We start from the raw sequence: 21,524 nt of genomic DNA on the forward strand, positions 1-21,524 counted from the left end.
TTGGCAATTAGGCACACAATTGCCATTATAGAATACTGGTGTAAGTGCGCATTTTAGTATCTAACTTTAGCGGTGAGCACTTACGCCATGTCAAAGGCTAGTGTTAATGTTTTCATAACTGACAGTATTCTTTTTTTTTATTATTTATTTTAAAGTTTTACAATAATTTCAAGATACTTCTTGATTTAGCAAAGATGGATTTACAGAAATTAAGAAAAACTAACACAATATTTTACAATCCTATATTGATTGTCAAAATGTCTTTACATATAAACAAAAAAATCAGATAAATATATCAATTTAATTATTTCACGGAGTAGATGTTACAATTGGTCTTGACTGGACTGAGGGTAACAAGGCTATTTTAGAGTCCAAAAAAGAATGAAGTTGGTTAGGATCAAAGAAAACATATTTAGCAGCATTCAATTTTACAACACATTTACATGGAAAATTTAACCAGTATAGTGCGCCCAGTTGAGAAGCCTTAGGTCGTAATTTAAGAAATTCTTTGCGCCTTCTTTGGGTTGCCTTAGAAACATCCGGAAAGATTCTTATCTTATAGTTCATAAAAAAACTGATCTCTGTGAAGGAAAAACTGTTTGAGAATCCAATCTCTGTCCGGTTCTAATACAAAGGAAACTATTAAAGTCATTGGTACCAAACCTAAATTATCATCCTCTAACATTTGTGTTAGATTCAGATCCAAAACATCAAATGAGGTTTCAGGTCGTTGACCCTCTACTTGTGCTTGTTCTTTTTTTTGTATGGTAGTAGATAGTAAATTTTTGATATTGAAGGGTATGCTTTCTCAGGTATTTCCAAAACTTCACTCATATATTTTTTAAAAGTTATTGCAGGTGCTATCATGGATTGCTTTGGAAAGTTTATCAATCTTAATGTGTTAGATCGCTGAGCATTTTCCAAATTTTCTATCTTATTCTGAAAATATAAATTTTCTTTTATCAAATGGTTTGTATTTGTTGAATAGTTTGTATTTCTTTTGAATTATTCTCCGTTAATGCTTCCAAAGTTTGTATCTTTGTCTCCAATATTGGTATTTTATTTAAGGAAGTCTGAGATTGGTCACACATAGAAGAGATTTTTTGAGATAGTGAGTTTTCCAGACTCTTCAGAGCTTCCCAGATGGCTTCTAAAGTAATATTATCTGGCTTTTCCCCTAAGGCAGACTTACTTGGTATATCCATTTGTAAAGTTTCCTCTGTCAAACCTGCTTCCCTCGTCGGTTGTTCCTTAGTCAAGGCTTCTCCTCCACTCAATTCCTGCACTACCTGTGCAGTTACCATCGGTAGACTTACTTCCAGGTTGGGTCCCATTCCAAGAGACCCTACCACCACTTGGGAACTTGGGACTTCCCGGTCCCTCCTCGGCGTATCTGCCAGCATGGGTGGAACCGATCTCTGTTCGGGGCTTAGCGTTGTTTCCATCTCTGGACGGGGATGTGGCTCTCCTCTCCCTGCGTTCCCCGTCTGCAGATCTCCCGTTCCCGGCATCGTTCCCGGAACCAAGAAGCGCTCCAAAGTACCAGGTACCGGCGAAGCAGAAACCGCGGGTCCGGTTCTCTGCCTTCCCCTCCTTTTAGGCATATTAATTTAAGAAAGAAAAGCTTTTTCGAGGAATTTAAGGTGCGTGGTTCGGAGTGTTCCTCAGCACTTCCTCAGAACTTCCTCAGCACTTCCTCCCCGTCGTCATCTTGCCTTTCTTTTTTTTTTCTAACTGACAGTATTCTGTGTAAGTGCTGGCCATGCCCCTGACCCACCCATGTCCCTCCTACTTCCATACCTCCTTAGTTGCTGCGTGTTAAAGGTTATAGAAATACTGACCAAGGGCAGTAAAATGTGTATCTGCAAATCAGTGCCAATAAGTGCCAATTAGAAATTAATTCCAGTTAATACCTGTGTAACAATTTAAGTTATACACATAACCACCATTATTCTATTACCTGTATGTGCAATTTTGCACATTGAGTATGAAAATGTAGATGCAATATTATAGAATTAGGTGTTAACGTTATACATACATTTTCACCAGCAGCACTTATACAGATTGGGCTGCTGAAAATCCATATAACTTTAAATAGATCTCATAGCCGTTGAAAGTTAGGCATTGGCCCCCTGCTGAATATTATCCTTGAGATTTCAATAATTGGTTGAAATATTTGTTGGAATTTGCCGCAACATTTTTATAATTCAGTTTCTTGTAGAGTATCAGGGCTATTTGGACAGAGAAAACTGAAGAAAAGCCACAATTAAATTGTGTATTTGAGACTTCTCTACAGAATAAACTTGAATGCAATACAGATTTTAAACTCTTGAACTTAATAGTGTTCTAGTCATTGGATGATATTCTCATACACATGAAAGCCAGCTTAATTTTGCTTGAGTACTGCTTGTATGGAAAGTACATATTTTGCAAAAATGTCTCTGCATGTGGTTTCTAAATTCAGAATTTACAGTTAAATTCTGTGGTTTCTCATTTTGAACATCATAATGGACCTGATTTAATAAAGTTTTTTTTTTGTCTATGGGAGAAAAAGCTTAATAAATCATGCCCTGTATGGGTTATGAAACATGGTTATCTGCCTTTGTAATCTTCTGTTTCATGATCTGTCAAGTAACAGATACATGCTTGCCAGTATCTATCCCACAGGAAGCAGGGCAGCTTATTTGGGGTATCTTGGGAAGTGTTTGCTTTGCCCTGGATCCTTATGTATTCTAAATCGTTTGTTTTCTTCAAAATGTATGATACCTAATTATGTCGAGATGAGGCAAGATCAAGTTTTGGGCAAAGGCAGGATCAAAAGTGCAAATGTCCACAAGTTGGTTTGCTTTCTGTGTTTTGAAATGGTGTATCTTATGCCTAACGGTTTTAATTTCTTACAGCCTTTGGAAGGTGAAACAAAAATTCCACAGAAAACGTTGTGCAACGTGGAAAGGCATTATGGAACTGTTGCCTGGTTCTGAAATGTCTCAATTTTGGGTAATCCCACAATTCTTTTTGCCCAAGTGATTGCTTATATGAGCTTTCTGCAGCGTGTTGTCCTCTGCCATAAATTGTAGGATAGGATTGGGCAACAGACTTGTGGAAGTAGTTGTTAATGAGTTGGTTGACTGTGTTTTTGAAGTCAGTAAACAGATTGGATTTCCTTGAATTATGCTGAGGGTGGGCTTACTCTGGAGAGTCATGTCATAGCTCATAATCTCAGAGCTATAGCTGCATTAACAGACCACTTACATAAGTACATAAGTATTGCCATACTGGGACGGACCAAAGGTCCGTCAAGCCCAGTATCCTGTTTCTAGCAGTGGCCAATCCAGGTGACAAATACCTGGCAAGATCCCCAAAAAGTACAAATCATTTTATGCTGCTTATCCCAGAGATAAGCAGTGGAGTTTCCCCAAGTCCATTTTAATAATGGTCTATGGACGTTTCCTTTAGGAAGCCGTCCAAACATTTTTTTAAAACTCCGCTAAGCTAACCACCTTTACCACATTTTCTGGCAACGAATTCCAGAGTTTAATTACACATTGAGTGAAGAAATGTTTTCTCCAATTCGTTTTAAATTTACTACTTTGTAGCTTCATCATATGCCTCCTAGTCCTAGTATTTTTGGAAAGAATAAACAGACGCTTCACATCTACCCTTTCCACTCTACTCATTATTTTATAGACCTCTATCCTATTTCCCCTCAGCCATCTTTTCTCCAAGTTGAAGAGCCCTATCTGCTTTAGCCTTTCCTCATAGGGAAGTCGTCCCATCCCCTTTATCTTTTTTGTCACCCTTCTCTTTACCTTTTCTAATTCTACTATATCTTTTTTGAGATGCGGTGACCAGAATTGAACACAATATTCGAGGTGTGGTCGCACCATGGAGCGATAGAAAGGCATTATAATGTCCTCATTTTTGTTTTCCATTCCTTTCCTAATAATACCTAACACTTGATACTAGCTTCCATAGAAAAGATATGCAGAGTTGCGATGTGGGTTTCTATCCATGCGTTCACATCTCACTAGTGTTTAGAACAGGACTCCTGATGAGATAGTCAGTTTGGCCAGACTGGTCTCCAGAATCTCTTTGGGGTTTAGAATTCTATTTCCCGTTTTTTTTGTTACTGATACATGCTTGTATTCCACAACAACCTTTCAAGTTCAATGCGGATTACATAAATCAAAGAGTTCTCAAAGACCTGAAGAATTTACAAACCTAAATGATAAAACATCACTATCAACAATACTCAATCAGCCCTAAGCTAATAAGAATATTTCTTGAAAAGAAACATTTTCAACTGTTTCCTAAAAACCATAAAATCAGGAATAACTTTAATCTCAGATGGAAGAGAATAAGAACATAAGAACACAACTTGAGCTGCTAAATATGAGAAAATAGCCAAAAACATTTGTTTAGATTGAATTCCACACAGAATAGGAAATTATAAAAGCAAAAGATTTTTTGAGTGAATATTCCTAGACTGAGGTAATAAAGTTATCACATTTTTTCAAAGACGTAGGAGCATCACCGTAAAGCATCTTAAACATAAAAGCTGAACCTCCACCAGAAGCCATTGCATTCACAACAATGGGGAAAGCCCTTTCGAACTTATGTGCTGAATAGATAAGACCTGCTGCCGTGTTTTGAATTGTTTGAATCTTTTGTTGAAGCCAGCTTGTAGCTAGGAAGTTCCACATGTGAGGATCAATGTATCGGAGAAAAGAAATCAGTTGCTACCCACACGCTCAAAAATAAAATTTACATTATAGCGCAGGGGGCGGGTCTGGGGGGTGGAGAGTGGGCATGCACCATGCTAATTGGTTAGCGCAGCTACATTGCCATGCACTAACTTATTAGTACATGGTTAATGCGTGAGCTGCTACCGCCTACAAAATAGGTGGCAGTAGAGGCTCACACGCCAATGACCACATGCTAATGGCAGCATTAGCGCGTAGAAACAGTATTGACCAGACAAATTTTCATCGAGATTAATGTAAAAAACACACTTTGCAAGCTGAAGTTTCCAATAATGATAACTTATCAAAGTGAGCTATTACCATACTAGCCGTTGAGCCCGTAAAAAATGGGCTGGTATTGGGGTTTTCTGAGGTCGACGCTGGCTCCCCTCCCGCGAGGTCGCCGCAGCCATTCCCCCCCACCCTGGAGTCGCCGCCGCCACCCCTCCACCCGGCCCGGGCCCTCTCTTCGCTACTGAACTTACATCCATTCGCCGGAACGCAGCACGCACATAAGCTGAGCTGCCGTCGGCCTTCCTTCTCTGCCTGTGTCCCGCCTCGTGTGACGTAACGTCAGCGAGGGCAGGACACAGGCAGGGAAGGAAGGCCGACGGCAGCTCAGCTGATGTGCGTGCTGCGTTCTGGCGAATGGATGTAAGTTCAGTAGTGAAAAGAGGGCCCGGGCCGGGTGGAGGGGTGGCGGCGGCGACTCCGGGTGGGGGAAGCGGTAGCGGTGACCTCGGGGGGGGGGGGGGAGCGGTAGCGACCTCAGCGGCTTCGCGCAGTTTCCCTCTCTGTCCTACCCCCGTCATCATGTATTGACGCGGGGGCGGGACAGAGAGGGAAGTCTCCACTGCGCATTTGCGAGTGAGTTCGGTCACTCGCCGTTTATATATTTGATGATATAAGAGTGTCGGTGTCATAGAGTCAGTGGATGCCATTTTGAAAGAATGAGGCACAACGAAAGGCTGTAATTCGCTTAGCCCCCTGAGGAAGCTCACTAGCAGAATGAAACGGAGAGCCCCATTAGGCAGAGATTAGGGTAAGTGTTATAAAAATATATATCTTATGATGTGCCTCAGAATGCCATAATTATTAGAAATTATCAAAAATTTATAAAATGAATAAAAACGTGGAGTTTTTTGACCAATGATAATAACGGAGTCTAAACAAAGCTGGCACTTAGAAATTTTTGATCTGCTGCCAAGCATAGACTATTGAGGTCTTTTTCTCCACAATATAAATTAGAATTATATCATACAGAGGGGCATAATCAAACGGGGCACGAGAGTTTTCCTGAGGGCGTCCTCGCAGGATGTCCCTGTGAAGGGGCGGGGAAACCTGTATTATCAAAACAAGATGGGCATCTACCCTCCCGATTTCAGACAGCCTGAAAATTTTCGGAGTAACAATCAACCAAAACCTCCAACTAGAGACCCAAACTAAAGTCACCATAAAGAAAATGTTTCTCTCAGTGTGGAAACTAAAACGTGTGAAACCTTTCTTCCTGAGGGAAATATTTCGCAACCTGGTACAGTCAATGGTACTAAGCCACACAGACTATTGCAATGGAATCTATGCGGGATGCAAAGAACAAATCATAAAGAAACTTCAAACCACCCAAAACACAGCAGCAAGGCTTATATTCGGGAAAAAAGCATTTTGACAGCACCAAACCACTCTGAGAAAAACTACACTGGCTTCCAATCAAGGAACGTATCGCATTCAAAATCTGCATGACAGTTCACAAAATAATCTACGACAAGGCACCGGGATACATGACAGACCTCATCAATCTACCACTCAGAAACAACATAAAATCAGCACAATCATACCTAAACCTCCACTACCCAAACAGCAAAGGACTCAAATACATATCCACCTATGCATCTAGCTTTTCCTAACTGAGCGCACAACTGTGGAATGCCCTACCAAAAGCAGTAAAAACCATTCTCGACCACCTGAATTTCTGGAAAGCACTAAAAACAGAACTGTTCAGAAGAGCATACCCCACCGACCCAACATAAAAAACCTGGACATTTGCTACACAACGTAACCAAAGATCGTCAACAGACATAGCCTTATTCTTCCTTCTCTTACTAAGTTCTCCCCAATTGTCTTTACCATACATGTATCTCACTGTACCATAATATCACCTTGATATTACTCACAACTTGTAATTGTTACACCGGAATTGGTTAACGCCGATCACGGTACCATGTAAGCCACATTGAGCCTGCAAAGAGGTGGGAAAATGTGGAATACAAATGCAATAAATAAATAAATAAACAATACGGTCAGGGATGCCCAAATCTCAACATTTAGGTCAACCTTAGAGATGGTCGATCTTAGAGATGGTCGTCCCCGGTTTTCGGCGATAATGGAAACCGAGGACGCCCATCTCAAAAAAGATCAAATCCAACTCATTTAGTCATGGGAGGAGCCAGAATTCATAGTGCACTGGTCCCCCTGACATGCCAGGACACCAACCGGGCACCCTAGGGGGCACTGCAGTGGACTATCTGATGCACTAACTGAACAGAAAAAGCCCTTCCCTTACCGAAATCGTGTGCAAATGAGCTAACAGTGAGCAGCTCATTTGTATGCGATTTCCTTCATGCATGCACACTATTTCCTTCTTAAGGAGGGGAAGCCAGTGCAGAGCAGCCAAGCATTATGCATGGCTGCTCTGCGCATGCCAAAGACGGCTTCATACATGCAGACAAGCTACGTGTATAATAGCCGTCTACAACCTTAAATAAATTGCCATTTACAACCATAGAAAAATACAAGTCCAGGTGAAAACATCCAAGTGCTCATCAGGGATGTCTTTTTTTTTTTTAGAGTATGCGTGAAGGACGTCCTTCGCTATGCCTCCGTCCCTGCAACTGCAGGTGAGGACTCCTCCGTTGGCGTCCAAAATGTGGATTTTTCTGTGAGAACGATGTCCATGCCTGCTATTCCTCTAACACCCCCTCTATTTAGTTGGATTTTTGATCACAAGTAGCAGCAGTGGTATTTGAACTGGCCACCTCTGGATTGCAAGACCAGTGCTCTAACCACTAGGCCACTCCTCCACTCCCTTGAAATTTGGCCGTCCCTGTGGGGTGGCAGTTCAGGACGTCCAAAATGTTTAAAGAAGGACGTCCATGCCTTGGTTATGCCTCCGCTGACACACACATACCTCCCCTCCCAGGGACCTGCATACTGCTGCGATGGACCTGAGTATGACATTTCAGGCTTGTTGCAAAAAAAGTTTTTAAAGTTGTTTTTTTCAGGGTTGGAGGGGGTTAGTCACCACTGGGGGAGTCAGGGGAGGTCATCCCCAATTCCCTCCGGTGGTCATCTGGTCAGTTCGCGCACCTTTTTGAGGCTTGGTCGTAAGAAAAAATGGACCAAGTAAAATCGCCCAAGTGCTCATCAGGGACGCCCTTCGTTTTTCCACTATTGCTCAAGGACGCCCATCTGTTAGGCACGCCTCAGTCCCACCTTTGCTACGCCTCCGACATGCCCCCGGGAACTTTGGTCATCCCCGCGACAAGAAGCAGTTGGGGATGCCAAAAATCGGCTTTTGATTATGCCGATTTGGGCGACTCTGAGAGAAGGATGCCCATCTCCCGATTTGTGTCAAAAGATGGGCGCCCTTCTCTTTCGAAAATAAGCCTGACGGTAATAGCTCATGGTGATAAGTTATCAAATTACTGGAAACTTCAGCTTGCTAAGTGTGTTTTAAGATTAGCGCATAGCCATTAATTTCGAAAATGGAAAATTGCCCATTTCCAACTGCAGTAAAAAAATGGTCTTAGCGCATGGGAAAGACCCACGTAAGAGTGTGCTAAGGCCTCTTTTTAGTGCAGCTTGGTAAAAGGACCCCTTAGCTCATAAGCCTGAGAGGGCTTACAAGGGACAGAGCTTGGGCGGGTCTCCTAGTTACGTGCATAGCCTACAGAATACTATAATAGGCATGCAAAAATGTAGAATTTAGGCATCAAGAGCTACATTTATTCTAGTGGTCTATAACAGAATCTGGACGCATAGATGCTATGATATAATTGGTGCTCAGCGCATGGCATTATCATGCCCGAATTGTGGTGCCCAGTTAAAGAACTGCCCCCAAGTATTTATTTATTTATAACATTTATACCCCATATTTTTCCCACCCACTGGCAGGCTCAATGTGGCTGACATCAGACCGTAAAGGCAATCGTCAATCCGGTTAACAAACAAACAAAATATAATAAAGTGAATGGGAAGGATAGTAATTCCAAGGGGCGAGGGAAAAGAGGGGAAGGGTAATAGAGTCCATGAGATCCATAAATACCGTATTTTTCGGACTATAAGACGCACCGGACCATAAGACGCACCTAGGTTTTAGAGGAGGAAAATAGAAAAAAAAAGTTTGAAGCAAACCGTGTGGTAAAATATTTAATAACATACCATAAATAACAATATTTAACCAATGTAAATGTAAACTGAACTCAACAGCAGCATTAACAACCATTATTACTGACTTTAAGCTTTAAGTACAGAAACTACTCTAATCATCAGGGAACCCCAAAAACTCCTCGTCACTACTGTCCACATTTATGAGGCTCAGTTCCTCAGAATCACTAGCATCACTGTCTTCACTCTGTTCATAGAGGATGTCATCTTCAGAGCCGTCTAAGGCATTGCTGATGCCACATTTTTTGAAGGACCTCACAACGGTTTCATCCTTAACTGACTGCCATGAGGTTTTCACCCACTCACAAACTTGGGTGAAAGTGGGCCTCTTCATTCGTCCAGTTGGTGTCAGATCATGATTTCCAGCAGCCATCCATTTATTCCACTCTTCTCTCATTAAAACTTTAAATGGCTTGTTGATGGAAACGTCCAAAGGTTGCAACTGGCTGGTAAGCCCCCCAGGAATTACGGCTAGATGGGTTTTCTCTTCTTTAAATCTCTTTTTTGTGGCTTCAGTGATATGTGCCCTAAACTGGTCAAGCACTAATAGAGCAGGTTTTTTCAGAAGCCCTCCAGGACGTTTGGACCACACTTTTTCTATCCATATCTTCATGCCATTTTCATCCATCCATCCTTTGTCATGAACATGAACAATAACTCCTCTTGGGATTGCCTCTTTTAGCATGGTTTTTCTCTTGAAAATCAGCATTGGTGGCAGTTTGGTGCCATCTGCACAGCAGGACAACACAACCGTGTAATGGGTTTTCTCATGCCCTGAGGTTTTCACGGTTATGGTTTTGGCACCTTTCACATCAACAGTCTTGTTTGATGGAACATCAAAGGTTAACGGGACTTCATCCATGTTCCCAATCTGGCTTATTTCAAATCCATTTTTCTTTCTTGCATCCAGTACAAATTTGTGAAAAGACACAATCATGGATTCATATTCTATAGGTATTTTTTGTGCAATCCTACTTTTGGTGCGCATAGCAAGACCACATCTCTTCATAAATCTGTGGCACCATGATGGTGATCCAGTGAAGTCCTCAATGCCTTTCTCTGTAGCAAGACGTTTGGCTTCATATATGATCATTTTTGTAGATACTGAAAAGCCATTGTTCCTGTGACGTGTGATCCACTCTTTCACATCCACTTCTAACTGTGGCCATTTTGCAGCATGCCCACGAAAACATTGTTTCGTTTTGTCCGTTTTTTGCAGCTGATCCTCCTGTTTCCTCCATTCCGTATCATTTTTTCGGTTGGAGGTGGCCCAAAGTGTTTCTCCGCTGCTCTGTTACCATGTTCTTTGGCGTACTTCACTACCTCCAGTGTAAAAGGGATTTTATATGAAAGCCTTTTCTGCTTTGACATCTTTCCACAATTACGGTAGATTCAGCAGCATACTACGGTACGCTATTTTATCTTTCTGCAACAAAATACAGTAATGACAGAACTATCAGTTCTAGGGCCCCCTCCCTCCCTCCCTGAGTTTCAGGGCCCCCCTCCCTCCCTGAGTTCCAGGGGGACCTGCCTCCCTGAGTTCCAGGGCCTCCCTCCCTGAGTTCCAGGGGGACCTGCCTCCCTGAGTTCCAGGGACCCCCTCCCTCCCTCCCTCCCTGAGTTCCAGGGGGACCTGCCTCCCTGAGTTCCAGGGCCCCCCTCCCTCCCTGAGTTCCAGGGGGACCTGCCTCCCTGAGTTCCAGGGACCCCCTCCCTCCCTCCCTCCCTGAGTTCCAGGGGGACCTGCCTCCCTGAGTTCCAGGGCCCCCCTCCCTCCCTGAGTTCCAGGGGGACCTGCCTCCCTGAGTTCCAGGGCCCCCTCCCTGTTCCAGGCCCCCTCCATTCCAGGCCCCCCTCCCTCCCTGATTCCAGGCCCCCTCCCTCCCTCCAAATTCCAGCCCCCCCTCCCTCCCCCTGAGTTCCAGGCCCCCTCACTGTTCCAGGCCCCCTCCATTCCAGGCCCCCCCTCCCTCCCTGAGATTCCAGGCCCCCTCCCTCCCTCCAAATTCCAGCCCCCCCTCCCTCCCCCTGAGTTCCAGGCTCCCTCCCTGTTCCAGGCCCCCTCCATTCCAGGCCCCCCTCCCTCCCTGAGATTCCAGGCCTACTCCCTCCCTCCAAATTCCAGGCCCCCCCTCCCTCCCTGAGATTCCAGGCCCCCTCCCTCCCTCCAAATTCCAGCACCCCCTCCCTCCCCCTGAGTTCCAGGCTCCCTCCCTGTTCCAGGCCCCTTCCATTCCAGGCCCCCCTCCCTCCCTGAGATTCCAGGCCCACTCCCTCCCTCCAAATTCCAGCCCCCCTCCCTTCCCCTGAGTTCCAGGCTCCCTCCATTCCAGGCCCCCCTCCCTCCCTGAGATTCCAGGCCCACTCCCTCCCTCCAAATTCCAGCCCCCCCTCCCTCCCCCTGAGTTCCAGGCTCCCTCCCTGTTCCAGGCTCCCTCCATTCCAGGCCCCCCTCCCTCCCTGAGATTCCAGGCCCACTCCCTCCCTCCAAATTCCAGCCCCCCCTCCCTCCCCCTGAGTTCCAGGCTCCCTCCCTGTTCCAGGCCCCCTCCATTCCAGGCCCCCCTCCCTCCCTGAGATTCCAGGCCCCCTCCCTCCCTCCAAATTCCAGCCCCCCCTCCCTCCCCCTGAGTTCCAGGCTCCATCCCTCTGAATTTTAAGTCTTACCTCATCGGGGCAGCGCGAGTGAAAAGCATGCAGCACTTCCCTTCTCTCTTGCTCAGCTCTGGTCCCGCCCACATTTCCTGAGCAGAGCAAGAGAGGGGGCAGGGCTGCACGCTTTTCACTCGCGCTGCCCCGACGAGGTAAGACTTAAAATTCAGAGGGAGGGAGGGAGGGAGGGACTAGGCTGGCGGTCGGTGAGATGTTGGGGGTGCCTGAGCACCCACGGAGTTGGCGGGACACCCCCTCCTTCCAGCCCAGGGCCCGCAGCATCGCCCACTCTGCCGCCGCTGGCTTCCTGCAGCGGCGATCCTGCTCCTGCCTTCCCGCTCCACCGCGAACCGGTACCTTCGGACTATAAGACGCACCCCCCATTTTCCTCCCAAATTTTGGGGGAAAAAAGTGCGTCTTATAGTCCGAAAAATACGGTAAGTTGTATTCCAGGAGTTATGGATTTAAGACGGGTCCTTTAGGATAAGCCTTTCCAAATAAACTGGTCTTAAGAGATTTTCTGAAGCTCAGATGATCATGAATAATTTTCACAGGTTTAGGTAATGCATTCCATAGTTGAGTGCTAATAAAGGAAAAGGTGGAAACATAAGTGGACTTATATTTGAGACCGTTACAGGTGGGGTGATGGAGGTTTAAGTATGAACGGGATGATCTGCAAGAATTCCTAGATGGTAGATTGATAAGAGTATCCATATAACCTGGGGCTTCACCAGAAAGAATTTTATGGACTAGGGTACAAATTTTAAAAGTAATTCGTTCCTTTATTTATTTATTTATTGTACATTTATACCCCACGTTTTCCCCACAGTTTTGCTGGAAGCCAGTGTAGTTTCTCTCGAAGGGGTCTAGAACTGTCAAATTTTGATTTTCCATAGTCTTTCTCCTGTAAATTAGTCTTGCCTCCAGGACTAGTTGAGAGCTACTGCCTTAAGGCACTTGAGGGGTCTTTTGCAAAGGCGCGGTAGTGTTTTAGCACATTCTAATGATTAGCGTGCTCTAAATACTAGAGACACCCATAGGAACATATGGGCGGCTGTAGCATTTAGTGCAGGCTTATTTTTAGCGCGTGCTACAAACACTAGCGCTCATTTGTAAAAGGATCCCTTAGTTTGTGGGGGAACTTGAGTGCTTGGAGTCGTTATGAGAGGGAGGGATTTAAAGTGGGAAAACATGACATAGATAAATCACAGTATAATAGTTGAATTGCATCCTTCAGTATATTTTTATTTTTGTGTGGAAATGGGTATCCTGTGAGTCATGAAAAAAATAGAAAGATAACTAGATGTGCTTCTATCTCATAGAAAGATTTGCACTACTGGGAACATGTGATATATGAATAAGCTATTTTTATACCATTCTATTTCTCTTTTTGTTTATGTGTTCTTGTGTGCTTGTGAAGGAATAGAGTTAAGTGAGCTTTTACAGGCAATGTCTGAAGAGTATAGGGGTCCTTTACTAAACCACACTAAGGGGTCCTTTTACAAAGCCGTGCTAAAAAGTAGCCTGTGGTAGTGTGGGCTCCTCTTTTAGGTGCGCACTGGGCCATTTTTACCACGGCTGGGGAAAAAAAGGCTATTTGTTAATGGCCCGGGGAAATGGGTCTGTTCTAATATTAAAACTAGCGCGTGCCTATTTATAGCCTGAGCCCTTACCACCACCCATTGACCTAGTGGTGAGGGCTCTTACGCTACCCATGTGGTAACCATGCAGCGCGCGACAACCGCTAGATTCGGCGTGCGCCAAACTCAGAATTACCACTGGGCGCATGCACTACCCTAGTGGTAGTGCCGATTGGGCGCGTGTTAACCTACGCATTAGCCCTCCCCGCTCCTTTGTAAAAGGGCCCCCTAAGAGCTAATGCGTGCTTAGGAGGAGATTCTATATATGGCGGCTAAAAAATTGGAGCTGAAATCAGTGCCAACTAAGAGTATTCTGTAATTGGCACCTAGATTTAGGCACTGATTATAGAATATCCTTAGTTGATATTTCAGCGCTGATATCTGTGCACATCCATTTACGCCAATGAAAACCTGGTGTAAATCTCAGCACATAGATTTAGGCACACTGGGCCATGTTCTATAACTAGGCGCCTAAATTTTGGAATGCCCATGAAACACCCATTTCTCTGCCCATAATCTCACCCCTTTTTGCCTCCGCATGTTAGAAGTTCGGCGCACATCATAAGTACATAAGTAATGCCATACTGGGAAAAGACCAAAGGTCCATCGAGCCCAGCATCCTGTCCCCAACAGTGGCCAATCCAGGTCAAGGGCACCTGGCAAGCTACCCAAACGTACAAACATTTTATACATGTTATTCCCGAAATTGTGGATTTTTCCCAAGTCCATTTAGTAGCGGTCTATGGACTTGTCCTTTAGGAATCCGTCCAACCCCTTTTTAAACTCTGTCAAGCTAACCGCCTTCACTACGTTCTCCGGCAACAAATTCCAGAGTTTAATTATGCATTGGGTGAAGAAAACTTTTCTCCGATTTGTTTTAAATTTACTACACTGTAGTTTCATCGAATGCCCCCGGTCCTAGTATTTTTGGAAAGCGTGAACAGACGCTTCACATTCACCTGTTCCACTTCACTCATTATTTTATATACCTCTATCATGTCTCCCCTCAGCTGTCTCTTCTCCAAGCTGAAAAGCCCTAGCCTCCTTAGTCTTTCTTCATAGGAAAGTTGTCCCATCCCCGCTATCATTTTAGTCACCCTTTGCTGGACCTTTTCCAGTTCTACTATATCTTTCTTGAGATGCGGCGACCAGAATTGAACACAGTACTCAAGGTGCGGTCGCACCATGGAGTGATACAACGGCATTATAACATCATCACACCTGTTCTCCATACCTTTCCTAATAATACCCAACATTCTATTCGCTTTCCTAGCCGCAGCAGCACACTGAGCAGAAGGTTTCAGTGTATTATCAATGACGACCCCCAGATCCCTTTCTTGGTTCGTAACTCCTAACGTGGAACCTTGCATGATGTAGCTATAATTCAGGTTCTTTTTTCCCACATGCATCACCTTGCACTTGTTCACATTAAATGTCATCTGCCATGTAGCCGGCCAGTCTCACAGTCTCATAAGGTCCTTCTGTAATTTTTCACAATCCTCTCGCGAGGATTATTGAGTTGTGTGCCTAAATTGTAATCAGTGCCATTTAGTGCTCATTATTGCTTGTTAAGTGATGTCATCAGTGCTCATTAGCTTGTTAAGCCAATTAAGTTACGCGTGGTGTTATAGAATCCACACCGACTTTGGCGCCTAAATCTAAACACACTATATAGAATCCGGGTGTTAATGTGGGAAAAATTTTACTGCAAAATGTGTTAAAGCGTTTTGTGATAATTTGCCCGTCAGTGCATGCCTAATTGCTTAATTGTTTTAAGGAGAGGGTGTGTCTTGGGGGTTGGGTAATGGGCATGGAAGCATTATCCAGTTAGTGCATTCTGAGCAGCACGTGTTAACTGGATAACGCAGATTTAATGCAGGAGCATTTAGTACCTCCTAAATAGGAGGCAGTAAGGGCTCCTGAATTATTGTTATTATTTTTTTTTTGCAAGTCCCACCCGCTAATGGAAAAATTAGTGTGAGATTTGGAAAAAAAACTCCTTAACATACTGCCACATAAAATATGGATGTAGTGTGCAGGAAAGTCCTATGTTAAAATGCCTAAACCAATATTTTAGTGTGTTTTAGTAAAAGGGTCCCTTAATCATGGAATTTACTTATGACGGAGCAGACTGTGTCAATGCCCTTACACATGCATGACAGAGTAGAAGTTTCTTCTGGAGTTGGAAAGAGTACTTATAAATACTTACATTATGAACTGATAAACTCTGAAGAAATATATGAGAGTTAGATGCCTGCTGTTAATTTGCTGACAGCCTTATCTGGTGTTATGTAGGTGTCAATAAACGAAGTACTTATGATATGAAAATCACTAAATATTCAGGCCCTTTCCAAGGATAATAATCACTTCTTCAAAACATTCCTTTTTGGTTTTGTTTCCTAAGCACAGTAGCACAGTTAATGACAGCAGATAAAGACCTGCATGTTCCATCCAGTCTGCTGAACAAGGCAGCCAGAGCTATACCCGTCACTCTGCAGGTAATAGTCATTCAAAATATAATACTGCTTGACAATTTGCCATCATGCCAACCACATATAGGCAGTGAAATACGATACAATCTTGGGACAATATATATTTAAACCAAAAATATTGCTAACAGACGACTTCGGCTCCGGACATGGCATCGACCTCGGGAGTACAGGTACCACCCGCCCGAAGACCTTCTTTCGCTGGGAGCAGTGAGCAGCCGAGTGGGCCTCCACCTGCCTCTGCAGCTCCTGCTGTACAGGGCCATCGGGACTGACCCCTTTCGGACCCGACCCCGAGGAGGCGTGTGGATTCCATGTCCTTCTCGTCGGTACCGCGAAGCACCGATGACGTGCATCGCAAGAAGTTAGCTAAGAAGCATCGTCATAGGTCGCCCCCTTCACACGGTACCGGGAGCTCCGGGGCATCAAGAGATTTGGCACCCGAGAAGCGTCAACACCGGGAGGACCGCTCCCTCTCCATCCAGGAGGTGTCGATGCATCAGTCGTTGGGCAGTCCAGTACCGTCTCCTGGCCCCGTGCAGATCCGAGCACCGACTCCGGCACCGGCCCCTCAGCCTTTCCCGACAGAGACTCTGGATGAGTGCCTCCAAACCATTCTTCCAGGCATTCTGGAAGGGCTGCTGCGCCAGCCTCTACCGGTGCCGGGGGTGCTTGCGCCCTCAGCACCGTTAACGGATGCACCGGCTGGCTCTGGCCCTGTGATGCGGTCGTTGACACCGGTGCTGCTTGTGGCATCGGTCTCGGCCGCCACTCAGGTGGAGTCCCCGTCGACGTTGATGGAGGGAGCTTCATCCCCGCTGGCGCGGGAATCCACCTCTCGATGCCATCATCGAGGACGTGGTTCCTCTGAGTCGAGACGGGCCCGGTTTCAGACGGAAGTCAGAGAACTCATGTCCGACGCCGAGGAGGAGGCCTCGTGGGAGGAGGAGGAGGACCCCAGGTATTTCTCGTCCGAGGAGTCCTGTGGTCTTCCCTCTGACCCCACTCCTTCACCGAAAAGGAAACTCTTCCCACCTGAGAGCCTTTCCTTCGCCTTTTTTGTGAGGGACAAGTCTGTGAGCATTCCCTTTCCTGTGGTTACGGTGGACGAGCCGAGGGCTGAGATGCTCGAAGTCCTCGACTATCCATCACCACCTAGAGAGTCTTCCACAGTTCCGCTGCACAACGTCCTGAAGGAGACACTACTGTGGAACTGGCTGAAGCCTTTATATAATACCACCATCCTGAAGAAAGCGGAGTCCCAGTATAGAGTCCACACAGACTCGGAGTTGATGAGGACTCAGTTGCCACATGACTCTGCGGTCATGGACTCTGCTCTCAAGAGAGCCAAGAGTACGAGGGATACCGCCTCGGTGCCCCCGGGGCGTGAGTCTCGCACTCTGGACTCTTTTGGGAGGAAGGCCTATCATTCCTCCATGCTCGTGACCAAAATCGAATCTTACCAGCTCTACATGAGCATCCACATTCGGAATAATGTGCGGCAACTGGCGGACCTGGTGGACAAGCCCCCGCCAGAGCAGGCCAGGCCTTTTCATGAGGTGGTCAGGCAGCTGAAGGCGTGTCACAAATTCCTGTCCAGGGGTATTTATGACACTTGTGATGTTGCGTCCAGGGCCGCTGCCCAAGGTATAGTGATGCGCAGACTCTCATGACTGCGCGCCTCTGACCTGGACAATCGGACCCAGCAGCGGTTGGCAGATGTCCCTCGCTGGGGGAATAATATTTTTGGTGAGAAGGTCGAGCAGTTGGTCGAACAGCTTCACCAGCGGGAAACCGCCCTCGACAACATCTCCCACCGGGCGCCTTCAGCACCTACCTCTTCAGGTAGGCGATTTTTCAGGGGAAAGAAGACTGCTCCTTAAGCTTACTCCAAGCGTAGGTACAATCCTCCTTCCCAACAGCCTTCCCAGGCACAACCACAGCGCGCTCGTTCGCGTCAACAGCGTGTGACCAAGCAGGCCCCTGCGCCTCCCCAGCAAAAGCAGGGGACGGGCTTTTGACTGGATCCACGGGAGCAAAGCCGCCATACAAGTGCCCGTGACAACAAACCTCCTCCACTTGAAAAAGCAGTTAATAAATCGCAATAAATAAATAATGTACATCACTTTAATATCGTATGCTATGAGGGAGGGGGCTGTCATAGAGGCTGGTATGTAGGGGTGGGAGGGAGTCGGTGACCACTGGGGGAGTAAGGTGGTAATTCTTTTATTTTTCCAGTGGTTATCTGGTCATATAGGGCACTTTTATGTGGCTTTAGTCATTTTTTAAAACACGTCTAGCTCATAACGTCTTAGTTTTATTTCTGGATATTTTTGTTTTGTTCCATTATGACAGAAAAAACATCCCAAGTGTCCCTCTTGTGATTTGGACACACTACAGATGAACTGCTTAGATAAACGTCTGCAAAATAGGTTTCTTTGAACATTTTGGCAAGCAACATGTCCAAATGCTGTTTTATGCCACTTTTTAAATGTTTTTCTCTTTTGAGAATAAGTCCCATAGACACCTCTGTTTCTTTATAAAATAGGTTAAAAGTGGGCACCTTCTTGTTCTCTCAATCCTGGTGACCTGTTACAAAGTCACCCCCATTATTAAGAGACGGTCTTTAAGATTGTTAAAACATTGTAGCTGTCTGTTACCTTAGGAATACATCCACAGTTTTTTTTTTTTTGTTACCTTGGCATTTTCTTCCTTGGTACTTGAAGCACTCTTAGATTCTCACTGGGTGAGGGTGCCATAAGCCTTCATTTGCAGGTTTTTCCTGCTATTTTTATTTTGCTTTTTCAACTCCCTTAGCCCAGACAATGCAGCAAGAGTTCTTGGTAGGAGCCATGCATCGTGGCTTCTTCTGGCATTTGTAATTTTAGGCCCTGATTTTGGCCACAGGATGTCACCATTGCAGAATGACTTGGAATCACTCCATCCAGAGCTGTGAAAGCTGCCTGTTCAGCATCCGAAGCCTTTTCAGACCTTCCAGAACACTGCACTTTGTTTGACTTATTCTTTGAAATAATCAGATAGTACATCTCAGTTTATTTCGTAATTAGCCATTGGTTACAGATACATGCTAGAACTTTATTTTATTGGGTGGTTTATAAAGTGATTTATGGATTAGCTCCTTTATATTTGTTGAGTCATTTTGTTTTCTCTCAAAAATCTAGAACCACATGATCAATAAGCTTCTTCTCTTTTCCATCTTTAAAGACCGTGAAAAGATATACCACCCGATATTTAAAACAAAAAGGTCGCTAAAACTGCACTTAAGTGGCTAACTGGCGATTTTCAGCGCCGGATAGCTGACTGTCCATTGCTGAATATCGCTGATTAGTGGCTTAAAGATAGGCAGTTATATTGCACGATATAACCAGCTATCCCCCGATTTTTAAAACCTGACCGGCCGAGATTGGCGACCATATTTGGCCACCACAATAGCTAGAATAACTTTGGCTGGTCTCACTTTAAGCGGTCAGCGCTCAATATCAGCTTGGCCAGTTAAAATCGGACCAGCGAAAGTTAAACCAGATATTCAGTGCTGGTCACCGGAAATGGACCGGCATTGAATATTCGGGTTTAGCGTCGACTGCGGCAGACAGCCCGGATATCTCCTGTGGTCTGAATATCGGGTCCATAGATTATTAGATTCACTTTTTGCTTTTGAAGTGGCTCATCTTAGTAACAACGTTCAATTCTTTCTATTTAACATTTCAAACTATTTTCGATTTCAGAAAAATATAAAAACTCATCTATTTCACGAATTTGTTCTGCAGTCTAATAATTAGCTTGGGTTTACACTCCATGTTACTTTTTTATATCGTAAACTCCTGGATATGTCCAGCTTCTTGTATTGGGATCCGCATTGAACCGCAAAGTATTAGCGGAATACAAGTTACATCGTTATTGTTAATGGTGCACAGAATCTGCACCTGAGAATCAGAAGCGTAGCCAGCTTGAGGGCATGGGGGAGCAGAGAGCGGATTGCTGATAGCACCAATGTGTATTTTAACTGTGACAGATTGCGTGAAAAATAGGCGCTGATGCCGTTGGAAGTCCGTTTGGGGTAGCGGCCGCTCCTTTGCGACCCACCTAGCTACGCCTCTGCTGAGAATCAATCCGCTGTCCCGTAAGGATCAGCCAGCACTGGTGAGATCATTGCAAGTCTGAAGTGGTGTTTTTAGTCTAAACTAGCCCAAGAAAGAATTCACAAAATTGAGTTATATACCAGTGCTCCCCTGTAGTGCATAAGAAAATACATTAATAGGAAACCCCTTAAAGCAGGGGTGTCAAACTGCATTCCTGATTTTCAAGATATCTTTAATGAAAATTCATGAGCTATATTTGCACAGAATGAGGGCAGTGCATGCAAATATAGCTTATGCATATTCATTTGGGATATTCTGAAAATCTAAACAGTTGGTGGTCCTCCAGGATTGCAATTTGACACCTCTGCTCAGAGCATTAGTAGATTCAAGAAAGGGCGCTAAAAGTTAGGCCCCCAAAAAATTGAGTATTAAGTTGTTTAATTAGGACTCCCACCTGGGTAGATTACCCATCAGCTCTTTCAGGGTCATCAGGGTAAGTATTGTATAACAGCAAAATTGAGTGCTAAACCATTATAAAATGCAAACGCAAGTTGGTATTTGAGGGCCAAATTTTAGGTATGAGTATTTGCGCCATGTCAAGGGTGCATACCTGACAAAATTCTATAAAGTTAGCACATAAATGCCTGACACGTCCATGCGCCTCCCATGTTAACACCCCCCCCCCCCCCATTTGCAGTTATGCACTATAGAACTTAGGTGCTAAATTTACATAATAGCATCTAAATTGCAAATTCATGCCAACTAATGCCACTTAAGGGTCATTATTGTCAGTTAAAGCCAATTAACACCCACGTTAAACAATTAAGTTAAGCGCTATTCTACAAATAATTGTGTGCCTAAGTATATAGGCACACGGGGATAAGGGTTCAGTTCACAAATCATTTTTCCACACTGTCACAGAAGAGAAGAGAAATCATGGTGAATCAGGCTGTAAATGGCCAAATCATGATTGCCAACTTTATACAAGTAAATAAATGTATGCAGCTAGTTTATACTGGCAGAGCTGTTAAAATCAGTTGTCCTCTGAGAATTGTGGGCACTACAAAAGAGTTTCTGTTGGCCTGAGCTCCTGTAGCCTCTCTCCTAAAAATTACATCAATTTGATACTCATTAATAAGGGCTGCACAGTATGCAGCCTACCAACCAGAAACTCATCCGACTCAGCACGTACATTTCTCAATCTACACTTTCCCAAGCGGCAAAGGACTTAGATACAAATCAACCTACGCATCCAGTTTCTCCTACATAAGCACGCAACTGTAGAATGCACTACCAAAAGCCTTAAAAATGATGTTCGACCACCTAAACTTCCAGAAATCACTGAAGACTGCCCTGTTTAAAAAAAGCATACCTTACCGATCCAACTTAAACACCTGATCTCTGCAACACAACAAAACGAAAGTACGTATGAACATAACTCAACGCTACCGTTGCACA

At 44.8% G+C, this 21,524-nt stretch overlaps 1 protein-coding gene across 1 annotated transcript in view; it reads left to right on the forward strand.

Moving 5' to 3' along the window:
* ERC2 (ELKS/RAB6-interacting/CAST family member 2) overlaps positions 1-21,524 on the forward strand; it is a 692,745-nt gene that overhangs the window by 373,034 nt on the left and 298,187 nt on the right. The window contains 1 exon segment of the mRNA XM_030206769.1: positions 1,311-1,322. Coding sequence (XP_030062629.1) covers positions 1,311-1,322 — 12 coding nt within the window.

This window comes from Microcaecilia unicolor, chromosome 6 (assembly GCF_901765095.1).
Source record: "Microcaecilia unicolor chromosome 6, aMicUni1.1, whole genome shotgun sequence".
Taxonomy (NCBI): Eukaryota; Metazoa; Chordata; class Amphibia; order Gymnophiona; family Siphonopidae; genus Microcaecilia; species Microcaecilia unicolor.